The sequence below is a fragment of the Crocuta crocuta genome, unplaced genomic scaffold, assembly GCF_008692635.1.
Source record: "Crocuta crocuta isolate KB4526 unplaced genomic scaffold, BGI_CrCroc_1.0 scaffold97, whole genome shotgun sequence".
In the NCBI taxonomy this organism is placed as follows: Eukaryota; Metazoa; Chordata; class Mammalia; order Carnivora; family Hyaenidae; genus Crocuta; species Crocuta crocuta.
Window position 1 is genome coordinate 2,012,326 of NW_027531999.1, and position 17,841 is coordinate 2,030,166.

Below are 17,841 nucleotides of genomic sequence, written 5' to 3' on the forward strand. Positions count from 1 at the left end.
CGGGGGGGGGGGTGGGGAGGTGCCTGAGAGGCTCAGTCGGTTGAGTGTCCAACTCTCGGTTTTGGCTCAGGTCATAAACTCACAGGTGCATGAGTTTGAGCCCTGCATCAGGCTCTCCCTGGCAGCACAGAGCCTGCTTGGGATTCCCTCTCTCAATTTCTATCTCTCTGTCCCTCCCCTGCTCACACTGTCTCTGACTCCCTCAAAATAAATAAATAAACTTTAAAAAAAAATAGAAACGAAAACAAACAAACAGAACAATGCCAGATCTCAGGCCTCATTCTGGACCTACCTGACCAATACTGCCTTTTAACAAGATCCCTATGTTATTTTATGTACATTATGATTTGAGCAGCATTAATCTAGGGAACCTCTCCCAACTTCCTATTTACTACACATTAGGACACAGATGTTGAGAAGTTAGATGGTAACTTGTGAAGATAGATAAATAGCAAGTTACTTTTTTCCACTAGATATGCAAATGATATCCGCCCGGGAGAAAAGACAACCTCAAGGTTATGGAGTTTTTGCCCACAGAACATAAATGATTTTGCACCTTATTCCAGGATTCTTTCTTTCAGGAATGATCTGGTCTAAGTCTCTCAAACTCTTCCTTGAGCTGTATTTATCATCCTGCTTCTCCCTCATTAGTGAGTTAAATAAATCGTTGACATGTACTCAGCACACATGCATGGCAATCATGCTTGTAACTGTTTGCAGTTTAATTCAAAACCAGTCATCTCTCCACAGTGATAGGATACTTCTCTCTAGGGAACACTGTGATAGCCACCTTTTCTTAGGAGAAAGAATCAGCAAACAGTAATTAAGAACATCCACTATGACAAGAGATGAATCTAACATGGGTTGATTCCTCAAGGATGGTAGGTCTAATGTACAATTTGGTGAAAGATACAAAAGCTGCGGACTGACAGCTTAGATTGCTTCAGCTTACAGACATGGTTTGTAGCCCCAAAACATTTCGTTTTATTTTAATTTCTGGATATGAAGGCCTTTAGATGTAATATGTATTCTCCAGTTCTCCGCAGGCTCCTACACTCCTTATTACCGTATATCAGGCTGTTTCATACATGTTTGCTACCTATCTGGCCCCTGAAGGCATTTAAGTTTACAACCCTTAAAGAAGACACTAATCTATTAAATCCACCTAAGCCAGCACTACGGTGGGAAATGGCTCGTCTCAAAATCATAGTACACTCCAAGCAGCCCTTACTGGGAATATTTTTGCATATCTATCATGCACAGACCTCGGACAGCTATGAGGAGTATAAAAAGAATGCAGCTGCCAAAACCAGTGGCCTTATTCATTATCCACCAGAGGGCAAATTATTTACGTGTATAACAATGCATTTGAAATACATTTACCAAGCATCATCATCAATTTCTTCAGATACAAAAGAGTTTCATTTAAATGGTTCTCAGAGCATAGAAACCACTGGCCACATAAACAGCAGAGATAGCTTCATTCTCAAAACTGAGCATTATTAAAATGTCAAAATAAATATCATGCAGAAATATAGCAAGAAGAGGCAATATCACTATAAGCAAATAGCCTGGTCCCTCTGAAATCAGACCTAGAAATTCAAAAGCAGCTTTGGATGAAACAGAGGTTAGTGGTGGCCAATTAGTCCTGCTGGATGTTGTTTTTTTCCTTGGATGGATTTGTTGACAGCACATCACAGAAAGTTATTAAGTGCCTGCTTTCATTCCCTGTTTCCTAAGTGCTTAAATTCACTAAACAAGGAAAAGCAGGCACTATATAAACAGAGTCATTAATAATATAAATCTCACCTAGAGTAAAAGAATAATATGGCCTGTCTCATTGTGCTGCATAAATAGTGATTTCCGTGGTTTTCCATTTGTCCCCTCTATGGATTTTTCTCCTTTGGTACATCTCATCTCTCATTTTACTCCAGTACGTCTTCAGGGGACTTAATGGGAACAACTTTGAGGAAATCACCTAATAACACGTCCATTTCTCATCTGGACAGCTAAGAGGCCTCCCCAACCACCACTATTCCCCTTACCACTGGACTTTTTACACCTCCCAGTGAGGCCCTACTCAGCCCTTAATTTCTTAGTCTTCGAAACTGGGTCATTAAACTGGCTTTTAGCTACAGTGTATAGCCTGAGGGTCATTAATATGCACGTTATCCAATAGGTTATGTGCTCCAGGGTCTACATTGAAATGGTCCAGCCAGAATCTGTACTTTCTTTCAAAACCACCTTCCAGCAGTTTTCCATTCACTTTGTTTTTGACTGAGAGATGGGTTGTAGTTTCTGAAGTCAACAGCAGTTTTAGGAGCATTTCAGGGAAAATCTCCCTAGCCTCCTCACTCTGTGAGTCTCTCCTCCATACTCCCTACATTTTACAGGAAAAGCTTTCCAAATTTCTCTTTGGTCTGTGAAACACTTTTCTTTTCTTTTCTTTTTTAATTAAATGTTTGTATTTACTTATTTTGAGGAGGAAGAGTCAGAGAGAGAGGGAGAGAGCAAATCCCAAGTAGGCTCCACCCTGTCAGTGCAGAGTCTGACGTGGGGCTCCACCTCACGATTGGAAAAATCATGACCTGAGCCAAAATCAAGAGTCAGACACTCAACCACCTGAGTGCTCCTGTAAAAACACTTTTCAGAGTAGATAGGCCTAGTCTATAAAGCTGGAAGGAACTGGAATCACAAGGCTTGTGAGAGGTGGGAAATCAAAGGGAGCTGCGTTGGGGGTGCATTCAATATGAGGAAAAGAGAAATGAGTAGATCAAGCAAAACTGTGGTGAGTCTCCCACCTCCACCCCCACCCCCCACCAACTCTCCACTGCACTTAAAAGAGATTCAAAATCTTTGTGTTAAAGTCCTTTGCAAGTTTATACTCTTTTGGGTTTTGTTTTTCTTTTAACTGTCAAAGCTACTGCTAGATTCCAGGCAGGATTCTTATCTCCCTTGGGGGACACTTGATCCTCCTTAACCTTTCACCAGCTACTTCCTACATAGAAATGAACCTGTCTTATATGGAATTTAAGAAACACTACAGATTGGGGCGCCTGGAGGGCTTAGTCGGTTGACTGTCCGACTTCGGCTCAGGTCATGATCTCATGGTTCGTGGGTTTGAGCCCCATGTCGGGCTCTGTGCTGACAGCTAGCTCAGAGCCTGCAGCCTGTCTTCAGATTCTGTAGCTCCCTCTCTCTCTGACCCTCCCCTGCTCACACTGTCTCTATCTCTGTCTCAAAAATAAATAAAAACGTTTAAAAAAAAAAAAAGAAACACAACAGATGAACATAGGGGAAGGGAAAGAAACCTAAGATAAAAACAGAGAGAGAGGCAAATCATAAGAGACTCTTAAACACAGAGAACAAACTGGGTTGCTGGAGGAGAGGTGGGGGGGATGGGCTAAATGGGTGACAGGCACTAAGGAGGACACTGTGATGAGCACTGGGTGTTGTATGTAAATGATGAATCACTGAATTCTACTCCTGAAACCATTACTACACTATATGTCAATTAACTTGGACTTAAATAAAAATGTTTTTTAAAAGAAAAAGAAATAAAGCTGTCTGCTGGCCTCTGCTCCCACTTCTGAACTCCAGTCTCCACCACTGAATTCAGAACTCAAACACAGTTGGAAGCATCATCTTAAATCCACTTCTTCTGCATAACTTCTCACATATATTAATAAAAGCTCACACTGATTCTGTACTTTCCATATTTTTGTGTACAAGATCAAAAGCTCCTTGATGCATGTACTATCTTTTTGTCTTTTTCCTTTTCCTACCTCATGGTACCTAGGATTCTTTAGCCATTTAAAGACTAAAGCCATTTAAAGACTGTTGATTGGCTTTTGCAGAAATACATTTATATTCCAGGTAAAAGACAATGAAAAAAAAGAGAGAGAGAAGCATGATTAATGACCTAATGATCTCTAATAGACAGAAGCATTTTTAGCTGTGGGAGCTAGGCAATCATAGCCAAGGGTAACGGAATCATGCTAAGGAATGTAAGTTCCAAAAGAAAAGGTATTCATCCTACAAATTTACTGGTCCTAGTATAACAGGTTTCAAGATACAGGTATTCATTTTTTTCTTGCAAATGTAAGAATAGAAACAAAAAAAAGCTCCCCCCAAAAAAGTACTGCCCTAATCCCTAGCATATATTACGTTTACAGATATAATTAAGAAGAATATGGACTCTGCAATGGTGAGATTATTGTGAATTATTCTGCAGGGCCCAATCTAATCACATAAGTCCTTAAAAACAAAACACCTTTCCCAGCTTAGTCAGTGAAGAGAGATGTGGCAATGGCAGAAATTTCAGAGAGTTGCAACGTTGCTGGCTTTGAAGATAGAGGAAGAGGGCCATGAGCCAAGGAATGCAGACATCCTCTAGGTGCTCGAAAAAGCAAAGAAACAAATTCTCCCCTGGGGCCTCCAGAGAGGAGCACAGCCCTGTTGACACCTTAATTTTATTTTCTTTAATGTTTATTTTTTGAGCGAGAGAGGGAGAGAGAGAGAGAAAGAGAGCACAAAAGCATAGGGAAGGGGCAGAGAGAGGGAAAGAGAGAGAATCCCAAGCAGGCCCTGTGCTGTCAGCCTCACACAGGGCTTGATCCCATGAACCATGAGATCATGAGCTGAGCCAAAATCAAGAGGTGGTCACCTAACCACCTGAGCCACTCAGGTGCCCCAACACCTTAATTATTTTTTAATGTTTTTTATTTATTTCTGAGAGAGAGAGAGAGAGAGAGAGAAACAGCATAAGAAGGGGACGGTCAGAGAGAGAGGGAGATACAGACTCTGAAGCAGGCTCCAGGTTCTGAGCCAGCTGTCAGCACATAGCCCAACACTGGGCTCGAACCCACGAACCGTGTGATCATGACCTGAGCTGAAGTCGGATGCTTAACCAACTGAGCCACCCAGGCGCCCCCCCAACACCTTAATTTTAGCTCAATGAGAATTGTGTCAAACTTCTAAGCTTATGAAACTGTAAGATAACAAATTTGTGTTGTTTTAAGCCACATGTAATTTGTTAACAGTAGTGATAGAAAACTAATACAAAAGGCAATCCGTGTTTTCAGCATGGCCCTGCAAACTGGTGAGCAGGCAAACCTGCTGGGCCCCCAAACCAAAGAGATTTCTTTTTCTGGCTGAAACTGACCCTTAGGTCCCCCTTTCTCCCCCTTTGCAACTTGGCTGACTTTTTCATCTCTCAGGACTCCGTACAAACTTTCTCTCCTCTGAAAAAATCTTAGTTTTACCTATATAGGCTACAAGTTTCCCAGATGTGAGGACCATGTTTTATTCTTGGTGAATGTTAGTTTGAATGATGGACTTAATTAATTATCATTTTATGGAGTGTAAAACTAAAGGCCAATAAAGCTACATTTTTGTTACTGCTTTTAAAAAAGAAATAAGATCATTCACTAGGATCTATGTACTTTCACATCCATGCAGTCCCACCTTACTTCTTCTCGTCATCTCTTTGGACACACACACAGAGCCTGGCAGGGCTGAACCCCAGTTTGTGATTGTTCAAAGTCAGATAAATAAGCAATACATTCATCCCTGATGAAGAGTATAAGCCATAGGGGGTCAAAGGCTGAAGCCAGAAATTTTCAAGGGAAATTTTCCAGGCATGGAAAAGGTTCTAAAATGTGGAGCTTAAAGACAGAGCCAAGGTTTGAGAATTAAATAACAGAACTCACTGGTGTGGTGGTTTCAGAATATGTCTACAAACACTTAACATTACTTTCTTCAAAAGGTGTAGACTAATTTCCTTCCCCTTGAATGTGGACTGGAATGAGTCTCTTCTAACGAACATAATATGGCTGCCATGAACAACACCTGATCAAGTCAGAGAAGTCATTACAACTTCCTCCCCCCATTGATTTCTCTCTTCCTCCTCCTCCATCCCCCCCCCCAACACTTGCTCTAGAGAAAGTGATTCACCAATAGCCACATGAGTGAACTCTTTTGGCAGAAGATTCCCAAATCTTCAGATAACTGCAGCCGTAGCGCACATCTTGCAGCAACCACAGAAGCGTCCTGGAGCCAGAACCACTCGGCTAAGAGGTTCTCGAATTCCCAAACACAAGCTATGAGATAATAAATGTTCGCTGTTTCAAGCCACTAGGTTTTGGAGTTATTTGCCATGCAGTAATAGATGGCCAATGTGCATGAGATACAATGCCTAGGGCAGAGGTTGCAAATTGGAAGTCAAGATCCTGATTCCATCTACAAATATATTTTACTCAGTTCATAATGTTTTTCATGGGCCAAAATCTTAAAATAATTTAAATTCTTTTAGAAATCTAGATGTCCAGTCTCTCTCAAACATTTGGAGATCTGGCAACACAAAGCCTGCACTCCTGTCTGGCAGCTATGAGTGGAAACCGAGGACCTGCCTTCGGCAGTAGGCTCTCCCAGGCTCGTTAAGCCTCCATTCACCTCACTAATTATTCATCTCTGCATTGACACTAACAGCATGGCTCTTGCCTGCCACTTCTCTTATATTTGAAAAATATTTCTCATGTCTCATATCTCTATGAACACTAGGAAACAAAAGATGAACTGAAAGGCCTAGTTGTCTTAAGAAATCTAGGAGGGATGCCTGGGTGGCTCAGTCGGTTAAGCGTCCAATTCTTGATTTCGGCTCAGGTCATGATCTCACAGTTTGTGAGTTTAAGTCCCGTGTCAGGATCTGTGCTGACAGCTTAGAGCCTGGAGCCTGCTTCAGATTCTATGTGTCTCTCTCTCTCTTTGTCCCTCCCTTGCTTGCACTCTGTCTCTCTCAAAAATAAATAAGCATTAAAGCAAAATTTTAAGATTCTCCCTCTCTGTTCCTCCTGCGCTTGCTCTCACACACGTGCTTCTTTCTCTCAAAACAAAAAAAATTTTGAAAAGAAATCTAGAGCATGTATTTCTTGGTAGCCGTGAAGAATATCCCTACATGCCTAATGTGACATCAATGTATATCTACAGCAAATACACACAACTTAAGATTCCATTTTTAATTCCTCTGGTAGCTTTATTCATTTAGGCAAATGGACTCGCCCTTGTAAGTGAGTATGCTAAAGCTGTTCTTTCTTATCCTGTACTCTTTGAAATGGTTTTTTTTTTAATTTTTTAAAATGTTTTTATTTATTTCTGAGAGAGAGATAGACAGTGTGAGCAGGGGAAAGTCAGAGAGAGAGGGAGACACAGAATCTGAAACAAGCTCCAGGCTCTGAGCTAGCTGTCAGCACAGAGCCCGATGCAGGGCCCGAACCCACAAACCATGAGATCATGACCTGAGCCGAAGTCGGACACTTAACCAATTGAGCCACCCAGGCGCCCTTGAAATGGGGTTAAGGTAAGGTAAATAAGCTTCCTAGCTCGCATCTTAAAGGAAGCCACCGACATAACATTTTTCCTCTACTAGTGCTTGTTTTGAGAAAAACCATGTTGAGAACATATAGTTATTAAATCTTTTTCTGGTTTTATACTTATAATAATTGTTTAGCTTAAGCTTCTTATGGCTGACTCACATTGTGTCTGACAACAGCCATATTGACTAATAAGTGATAATCTCAAGTACAACCCCTAGTTTTTCATAAATGCATAACTTTTACTATTCCTAATATTTTTCTAGGAAAAAAAAACATTGAACTAGAATAGAAGTCAATGAATTTCAGCACACAAGCCAAACCTGGCACACTGCCAGCTTTTATAAATAAAGTTTTATTGGAACACAGCTGCCTTTCATTCATTTACATACAGCCTCTGGCTGGTTTTTTTTTTTTTTCCAGTCACTGTGCTGAATGAACTGAATAGTTGGACAGAGAACTTATGAGCTGCATGCCCAAAATATTTACTCTCCCTGAACAAGAAGGATAAAATATAAATATCTTAATGGTTGATAAGCTAAGAACACATTCATTTTACTTCAAAGGAACACAACGTGGAAATCATTGAAATCACCATGTCTTCTCAGTAGTATTTGCCTTATAATCATCGTGAATAACTCTAAAGCTTTATTCACCTTACAAGGGAATATAAATAGAACATTTTTTTAAATTGAAAATGAACTCACGGTGGCTAGTTTCTGAACATCTTCATCTGATGCTCCCAGAGATGCCAGGCCTATTTCTTGTGAAAACTGAGCAAACTTAGGATCCGCGAGTAGTGGAACATGTCCCAGGAGTTCATGACATGTGTCTCTGACAAAAAAAAAAATCACAAAAATATGTTATACAGGAAGTTCAAACTATCACTGGTATGACAAGCTTAAAATCCTAAATATAACCTTGTTACTATAATCAATTACTGTTACCAAATTTCATCACTTCTAAAACTTTTTATCACCTTTTAACATCTCTGAAATCTAGATGCACCTTATAATTCATGGCATTTTAAACTATATAATACACAATATTTTTAATAAGTTGATAGCAACTACTATTTTCAAGTGCTTGCCATATGCCAACCACATGGTAAGTGTATTACAAATACTATCTCTTTTAACCCTCAAGGGGAACTTAGGGAATTAAAGTAACTTCTTAGTGCAAAAGCCTATAGAGCAGGGACAGGCAATCTACAGTCGCAGGCGATCTGGCCCACTCCCTGCTTTTGTAAATAAAGTTTAACTGGAACATAGCCATGCCCATTCATTTATGTGTTGTCTGTGGCTCCTTTTGACTAGAACTGCAGAGTTGAGTAGTTGTGACTGAGACCATATGGCCTGGAAAGCCTGAAATATTTACTAGCTGGCCCTTCACAGACAAAGTTTGCTATAAGGATAAAGCCAAAATTTTAATCTAGCTTATGGTGATTTCTAAACTCTTGCTTTTAACACTTAAGTTGCACTGCCTGCCATGTTACACTTTGCAGACAGTGGGAAACAGCAGAGGGATCATACTGTCATCATCAAAGTGGCTTTTCCCATAAACAACTTATCTGCCTATAACACAAGCAACTCCCTTGAGCCTGCACGTTGGAAAACCTTCCCAGTCCTCTGCTTTGGGCAGCCTGAACTGGGTAATAATAGAAGCTTAGGTCTGTTCTCATTTGTCTGAGCTTCCATTTAAAGCCAAATGATCAGGCAAAGGCAAGTATGTGTCACAGTGAAGCAAGGCAGATGCCTTCCTGAGTCATTGCCATGAATCACACACTGTTCCCTGATACCGAGTTATATTGGAATGAATTCTCCTATGACTCTCTGGGAATGGATCAAGAAGCTTCAATACTTCATTTTCTTGACAAAAAGTAATTAGCCAGGTAGTATTTGAAAGACGTTTCCTGATTTTGCCTGGCATCCTCTGAAGTATATCACTTCCAATAGGTGCCATAATATAAATGCCAGGTGCTATCACTGTTATTATAAGTATAAGGTACATTGGGTGATTATGTGGTTGAAGCAAGTGAATGGTGGTCAAGGGCACAAGATTGATGCCCATATAAAACAGGTGGCATTACTCAATCAAAAAATCTTGTTCCCACAATTCAAACCACATCCCTGGCCTTGGCTAGCCACTTCATAGATACGTCAGGTTGAAAGGGTAGCCAAATGAGAATACGTAGACAGGATATTAAAAGAAATTACCAATTTATTCCCTGTCAGCTGTGTGTCAATAGCTTTCTGAATTTGTGGAAAAGAACACATGGCAGTTACTCTCCAATCATATTACTTAAGGCAGAGAATCAGACTCAATGGATTCTAAGGTATAAGGAGAATTCAAATATTATCTAAGCCCTTCATTTGACCTATAAAGAAATTAAAACCAGAAAGGGAAATAGAAAGCTAACAGATTCTGAGCTCCTATTATGTGTTGGGTACTGCACTAAATGTTTATATTATGGTAGTAATTTTTCTGTACTTACAAAGAAGTCTTATTATTCCCACTTGATAAATGGGGGAAATAAAATTCATGTAAATTTAAGTATCTTTCCAAGATCACACTCTTAAAAGACAGACAAGATTTGAAATCAAATTCCTCTGTCTTAAACAACTGTCCCCTTTCTGCTCTATTGTTTTAACTGGCAGATGTGGAGTAAACAAGAAGGAATGGGTGAGGGGGCATGGCTTACGTGGTTGGGAGAGAGCTTAACCAAGTTGGTTAGCACAAGTGAAAATGTAGTCAGTATGTTGTAAGTCTCTTTTCCTGCCACTTCGTGGTCCTCAATTCCTCAAGGAGCCTTTTTTAAAAATATCTATTCCTTGGTCCTACCTAAAACCAATTCAGCCAGACTCTCTGGGTTAGACCAAAGCACCTGCACTGTTCTGAAAGTGCTGAGGGTGCTAATAAGGCACAGCCAAGGTGGAGACCCACTGTCAGAAAAGAAGATGCTCTGAAGCTCACCCAGCAGGCTTCAAGCAGCAAGGACTTGAAACTAATGCTCAGTGTGCTTATGTAATCTTGAGCTGCTCAAATTTAATTCCACTGAAATGACATCGTAATACTGGGGAATAATGAAAGGTGGTGAAAGATAGTTCACTAGGTAGTTAATTACTTCTTCACGTACATTTGATTCAGTTAAAGGTCTAATGCTTCTGTGCTGGGAGTGGACCCTATAGACATGCTCCTGTAATCAGTTTTTTTTAAAGGCCATGCAGTCTGCACTGATGTTGGAATTAGGATTGAGTGGCCCACCATGGATAAATCTGAATACCTCCATTGTGGCCTATAGTGTAAATACTAAAGTACCCCTCCTGATCCTGGCAGAAAAAAATGACAATATAATATTTCCAAAATTAGACCAGATGTCAAACTGTGGGGAAGTACCGAAGGTGACATAAACAAACAAGGTAAGCAGAAACTAAAATAGTGATTATCGTGATCAGTGAGTATTGAATGCTCACTATGGGCCAGGTACTGTGAGAAGGCTACTGCAGATCTTCTATCTACCTTGGTACTTCTGCAATTCAAAAACATAAAGACAGAAGCAAAAGTGAAAAGTTGGCGACTAAAAAGGAAAAAAGAAGGAAAATACTAAGATCCAAAGACATTAAGGAGTCAATTCCCACTAATAAAAAAAAGGAGCTATTGCCTAGATTCTAAGTTAAGGTGTCATTATCAGAAACCTATAACTCTCAGCCAACTTAAGAACCTTCAATCGCATTACAATGACAAGGTAATCCAACTATATGGAGAAGAGGATAAAAGAAATAAATCTGACAGAAAGAAATCATACAATATGGCAGAATATACTATTTCCTTAAGAAGGAAAGCCTGAAGCAAGATGTCTAACAGAATTACTAATGGAGCGTGAGGGATGCCCTTTGCGCTGTGATAAGTAGAAATGACCTGTGCTGTGTCTCAGCAGTCTGTGTCTTCTTCTCAGCTCTGTGTCCACACAGAGATGCTGAGAAAGACCTGTGGCTCAGATTCCTGAGAAAGAATGCATGCAGCAAAGACAATATGGACAGCAAACCCACTTCTCATTGAGCCAAGGCTCTGAGCACCTATATTTCAAGACCAAAAGCAAGGTTATGTCTTTCATGACTTTGGTGCAACATTCTCAGAAATTAACACCAAATCGTTCCCTGTCCCAGTCTTTGGCTTAGACGCACGGTGTAAACTAAGGTAACAGAAGTGCCCAGAAACTCTTTAAACAAACATCAAAGAGAGAGTTTTAATGTTACTAATAAAAGCACTTATTTAGCTTTGAAAAAATTGAGATTTTCTTTCATTTCTTTGACACCAAAGGATCTAGAAGCTCGGACTGACTATGATTTTTAGAGGCTGAAAATAGTTCCAGACTGTTGGGAGTCTGAGGGAAAAGACTGAAAAGGCTATCTTCAACCTTTGTATTAATTAGGTACTGTTGGGCTGAAATCATGCCATTTCACCCTATTTTACAAAGTGCAACGGTGATTCTGTCCTGCATATAAAGTAGTTCACGATCCCTCCATTGGTTGTATCGTCCACAGCTGGACCCCTGAGTATCTAATTATGAACAGAGTTCCAAGGTGAGTCCACAACTATTGCCTTATCACACCAGATCTCTCTAAAAAGATTCAATTATTTGGCTATAATTGCACCTGTCAGCACATGCTGCCTCCAATCTCTACATCGGCAAACTTTTCTCTTTTTAACTCACATCCCTTTGATGCATTTTCGCCTGAATAATGCTTTTCAGAAGGCTTTTCACAAAAGCGCTCTGTTCACTGGAAATGTAGGACCTTTCAGAACTGTTAACACTGTAAAACATCATGTCTCCTTTTGGAAAAAAAAAAAAGGAAAAAGAAAAGCTAGAGCTGATATCAGACTCTAAACTTTTGCTGCTCTAAATTGGAATCTTCTCTGATAAGCCCTGTTAGGAGGATTCTAAAGCCTGCTGAAATGGGCCCACAAAGGGGCTTGGACAAAATGCCTCCGGGGAATTCTTAAATCATTCTAAGAAAGTTGCGATCATCTTGCTGCAGGGAAATAAGGGTCCTGGTTGTTAAGTTCACATTCAAAATGAGTCTGGCATTTTTCTCCTCTTATCAGTTTTCAAAGCTGACTCCTTACGCTACATGTTGAACAACTCCTTTTTATTTCTGCTGTAAATTAAAGCCTTCAGGACGCAGTGAGCCAGCATCCAACATTTGCTTCCTATCCCAAATCAGTGCATCTGTCTTTTAAGCCATATTTCTATAGTTTTTGTTTGTTCTAAATGACACAGAAGCCAGCACTTTAGCTAAATCATGAAGGGAAGGAAAGCAAGATGAAGTGGGCAGGGTGAGGAGTTCGCACTGGTGAAAAGATGCTGGAGGATGAGCTGGGAGGCAAAATTGGGTATCTTTTACAGCTTTCACACAACATTTGGTGGGTGAGTACAAGTAATCTGGGATAACACTCTGGGACACATTGAAAAGGGGGTGATTTGGTTTGTTTTCACTGCACGGAGGAGATGGTAACAGGACTTCATTTGGTATCGAGGCAATTTTCCTTCAGTGATCGCCTTGGAGCCAAATACGAAGTTCCTTTGGTTTAGATTTAAAATAGCATACTGTAAAATCTGGCCCAGATAAAATTTTAGGCAGCCCTTATGATCACTCCCTCTTCTATCCCTATCGCAGTATAGATAAATAGATACGTGGCCTCTTTCTATGAAGCCGAGCACTTGGAGATCGCCCTGGAGGAAATCTTTAGTTTTTTCCCCCTAGGAATTATCAGGTAGGCCACCAACATTACTCTTCTTCACTACAATTCTTTTGAGACCAACAGAAGATATTATAGTTATCTTTTTTGAAATTTCATTCAGGAAGCATTTATTGTATGCCTATAATGTACCAAGTACTATGCTAGGAACTGAGGCTTAAAAGTAAATAAGACATAATCCTAGAATAACTCTTAGCAAAGTCACCTTATGGTTCCATAAAAGGGCAAACAGCAAGTACTAACTTTCCTGATCCATTGAGAGACATAGTTTGCAGCTCTTACACGTACCATAAAAGGGTTGCAAGGGAAACTATTGATATGCCTTTAGTTCACCCGTAGTCTCAGATATTTCTTATTCCTTGAAAAAATAAGGGATTTTTCATTCTTTCCCTGCCCCCTCCCCAATTCCACTAAATATTAAGGACACAGTATAATGTAATGGCTAAAAGTATATACTCCGAAGTCAGACCCAAGTCCATTTCCCACATTCCTGCATAGACAAATGACTTAGAGCAGTTCTGTGCAATAGGACTTTCTACAGTGATGGAAATATTCTATATCTGCATTGCCCAGTACAGTAGCCACTTGAAATGTGGTTAGCATGCTGAGGAACTAAATTTACAGTTATTTAATTTTAATTAATAAATTTGCATAGCCACATCTCTACCATATTGGACAGCACAGATGTACTGTTTGCTCATTTTTTAGAATGGAGGTTATATGGGTCCCTATCTCATGGAGTTCTTAAACAATGTAGTAAGATAACACGTTGAAAACAGAATTTCGCAACAAGTTATGTATCATTAATCATATTACATTAAATTATACTTACACCTTCATCTCCTGTACCTTAGTAAGTTTGCCCTTTGGGAAGATATTTTATCACTTAAACAAGAACTAGTAATCCTCTCCAGGACAGATGTCATGCCATGTCATCTTGGGGCACCTGACACATAACAGATGCTGGATAACTGCTGTTTCAACTCAACTGAGCAGAGTGGCAATGATGGGGCTCTCTGACTACATAAAGACATAAATCCAAGTGAATTGCAAGTACAGTTTTCCTAATTTCCAGTGTAGCATAAGAGCATTGAACTAGGTCTTGGTTTTGCTATTTCCTAGTTGTAAAATCATAGGTAAATGATCTGACTTCTTTGAACTTTGGATTTGCCACCTGTAACATGGGGACAGTCTTGCCTCCCACCTACAGATGAGTGGAATGATGTCTGCCCAACAGAACATGAGTGGGAAATATAGATCCCTTCCTTCTCTTGTGTGGTGGCTTCTGTACTGGTCAATAAATATAATTCTCTGCACAGCAGTGAAGAGGTATGACCAGTGGTTACCTCTTCCATGCCTAATATTCAATCACTTTGAATTTCTTCTTCTGAATTTGCAATGTAAAAATGCAAATATTTCTGAAAAAAAAATTCTCCCAGGCCTTCTCAGTCTTCCATACTTGAAAGTGCATAAATGAGCTTCTCCTTGACACTACAAGGTACTGAGGGAAAATGAATTGTGGCTCAGGTGTGGTGTTAGGCAAGCCTGGGAGGTGGGTAGGAAGGGTCCTGCTTTGAATCTGTAAATATATATATTTATATATATTTGAAGACTTTCCCCCAGGTCACTACAGATAACAGCCAAAAAGAACAGAAACAGAGCTCCAGCAAGCATTCAGGTATAAGTTTGCTTTCAAAATGCACAGATCTTAAATAACGTATAGGACTTTTTTGTTTTCATGGAATATCTATTGTTAGAGTGCCTGGGGGCACTTGAGACAAAAGGCTCTATAAAAAAATCTTAGGGGGGTATTGCTTTTAGGCACCTCACAAAACTAGACCCGATTTTCTGATGGAAAACTTGGGAGTCCAGGTTTAAGGAACCTCCGTGGCCTTATAACCAAGCTGGAACTTCAGGAGATCCATCAGCCTTCCCAGGAATTTAACAGGTACCAAGAAAGAGTGGACCTGTTTGGTATTTATATACAGCTTTTCTTCTCTGCAAAGATCAAAGCATTATTTCATTATCCCTCACACAGAGAGGTTAAGTGGCTTGCCGACAGTCATGCTGAGAGCTGAGAGTGGGGCGGGATTTCAGGAGCTGCAGCCCACAGGTCCCTCTGCCTGAGGAGGCGAACCCTCTACTGCATTTCCACACTATAGTGAGGCACTATCCCCTTTTTCCCAGTGAAAGAGGAGATGCCTTGTCCCAATATATAGGGCAGGCTCTGGCCCTGTGAAAAATCAAAGGAGAGGGTGGGATTCTAACAAAGACTGATAGCCGGACCAAAGACTGGATAAGAGCTGCATAGCTCCAGATCCTCCAACAGGCACAAACAGTACTTAATTTGGTTTTGGCACCAAATTAAGTAAGACTGTTCCTCTCAACTATCTCCTGTAAATTTGTAATTAGAAAACCAAGAAAGAAGCTGTTCAATGTCATACATATAAGTTTTGAGTTTTCCTGTTTAATGGTGCTGTTTAACAGAATAGTGGCTAATTGCACAGAAGCTGACACTATAGTCTACTTGAGTTCAAATTCTGACTTCCCCACTTACCAGCTGTGTGGACTTGGGGAAGTTACCTACTGTTCTATGCCTCAGTTTCCTCATTTGGAAACTCAGAATAATAATAGTAACAACTCAGAAGGTTGTTATATTAAATTTCGTCCACAGACAACACTTAAAATACTGCCTAGTACATAACACTCAGTAAATACCTACTTGTTAATAGTAGAAAATAGTGTTCCTTCGGCTACTACTGATGTTGTTGTTGAAATTATCTGTTACTATCAAAAGACAATGATAATACTTTCAAGTCTTGGGGCCTCTGATGTCTTAACTTGCCCTGGGTATACCCCAAACCAAACTTCTCCTGAGGGGAAAGATGGCTGCTTTGCTGAGGGGGTGAGCTCTGCGTTAAAATGCAAGAAACGGAGGCCAGATGAGATTGGCTTTCTGAGAACGTGCCATTTCCTGAAAACTGCTAGTAGTAATGCTTCTCTGTAATCCTGAACAGCAACAAGGATAATAGCACAGTGGAGGAAGCCAGTTGGCTAGGCAGGAAGCTTGGCTCTGCGCTCCAGGCTCCTAGGGGAAAGAACAAGTTTAAGCTAAAGAGAGTTCATACGAATGAAGGTTAAACTTTATAAAGTTCTGGCTTATCTTCCCAGCTTGGCGGTTAAGACCTTGCCCCGACTTGCCTTCTGCGAGGCCTGATATTAAAAACACCCACAACAGTCAGGGCTTAAGTCAGACAAGTTCACTTCCCCAGAATCTCTCAGATGGCAGCAAGGAAGGAAAATTGAGAAGGGAAAGATCCTATTTTCCCCTCATTACAGACCTAGTGTATCTGTTAGATCAAGAGAAGGGCAGCCGACCTTTCTTATAAATGTGAAAACCTACGTCTTTACCTACTGCTGCTATTACTTAACAGATGAGGATTAATGTCTGAGCCACAAGGAAAGAAAATAAATGGCATATTCTGCCGGTTTTAGAGAGGGTTCTGTTGTTCTAATAAGCAAAGGCTAAGCATAAAATTCATTCACTTTACTTAGAAACAGATGAAAAATACTGTCAGAAATAATTCACTTTTATTTTTCTTATAAAATTGAAACACAGCAGTAATTATAAGAAAAATCACCTGACTACAAAGCCTTTTTAAAACTTTAAAACAGTTATATTTAAAGATAACATTAATTGCCCCTAAAATGTTCAACTGTGACAAGAGAGAATTTCCTCAACACAAATGCATTTAGTTGTACTATGGCAATAGACATCGCAATATTCATCATTGGTGTCATGAATTATTTCCTAATGGTGGAAGTTCGCCCTATGATTTGAAAAGCAGCCTACCAGGAGAGAGCAGAAGATACACCCACATCAGTACATGCCGAATAATCAATCATCCCAACGCAGCTCTGAATCAGGAGCTCCCTCATTGAATAAGCTTATACTATGCTATGCCAAGTGTATTTTTGTTACTAGTGCGTTAAGCCCAACATCCGAAAGTAAAATAGAATGAATATTTTAAATGTTTTCACTAAAACACTTTTAAAGGGCATTTCTGATACAAAATTGCATTATTACGTCGGTAATAGTTTTCTGGAAAGACAGATATTGTACTGGCTTGACCTCGAAAAATTGATGTTGGAGAATGAACATTTATATTTAAAATTCTTGGTTGCTTCTCCCTGAGCAATGGACAAGGGGTAGAGGGCATGTGCTATGGGTGTGTATTTCAGAACTGCCCTGGGCAATGTTTCAAGTTTCAAAGGGGATCCAGTACAGAACTATGAGGCATTTGGCCACCTCTGTTAAGAAATCTAGATAGAGGTAGGTCTGGGCTATGTTGAGGAGAACTAGACCAGATTACACAGGAGTGTGTGTGTGTGTGTGTGTGTGTGTGTGTAGCCTTAGAAAATGGGGTCTTCTCATGAACAGACACTTCTCCAAAGAGGACATCCAGATGGCCAACAGACACATGAAGCGATGCTCAGCATCCCTCCTCATCAGGGAAATACAAAACAAAACCACACAGAGATACCACCTCATGCCAGTCAGAGTGGCTAAAATGAGCAAATCAGGAGACTATAGATGCTGATGAGGATGTGGAGAAACAGGCACCCTCCTACACTGTTGGTGGGAATGTAAACTGGTGCAGCCCCTCTAGAAAACAGTGTGGAGGTTCCTCAAAAAATTAACAGTAGAACT

General features: G+C 40.2%; 1 protein-coding gene across 2 annotated transcripts in view; it reads right to left on the bottom strand.

Annotated features, from left to right (window-relative positions):
* Positions 1-17,841, bottom strand: part of TPH2 (tryptophan hydroxylase 2) — a 100,330-nt gene that overhangs the window by 29,158 nt on the left and 53,331 nt on the right. For both annotated transcript variants that reach the window (XM_077775229.1, XM_077775230.1), the window contains exon 8: positions 8,078-8,204. In XM_077775229.1, coding sequence (XP_077631355.1) covers positions 8,078-8,204 — 127 coding nt within the window. The remainder of the gene's footprint in view (positions 1-8,077; positions 8,205-17,841) is intronic.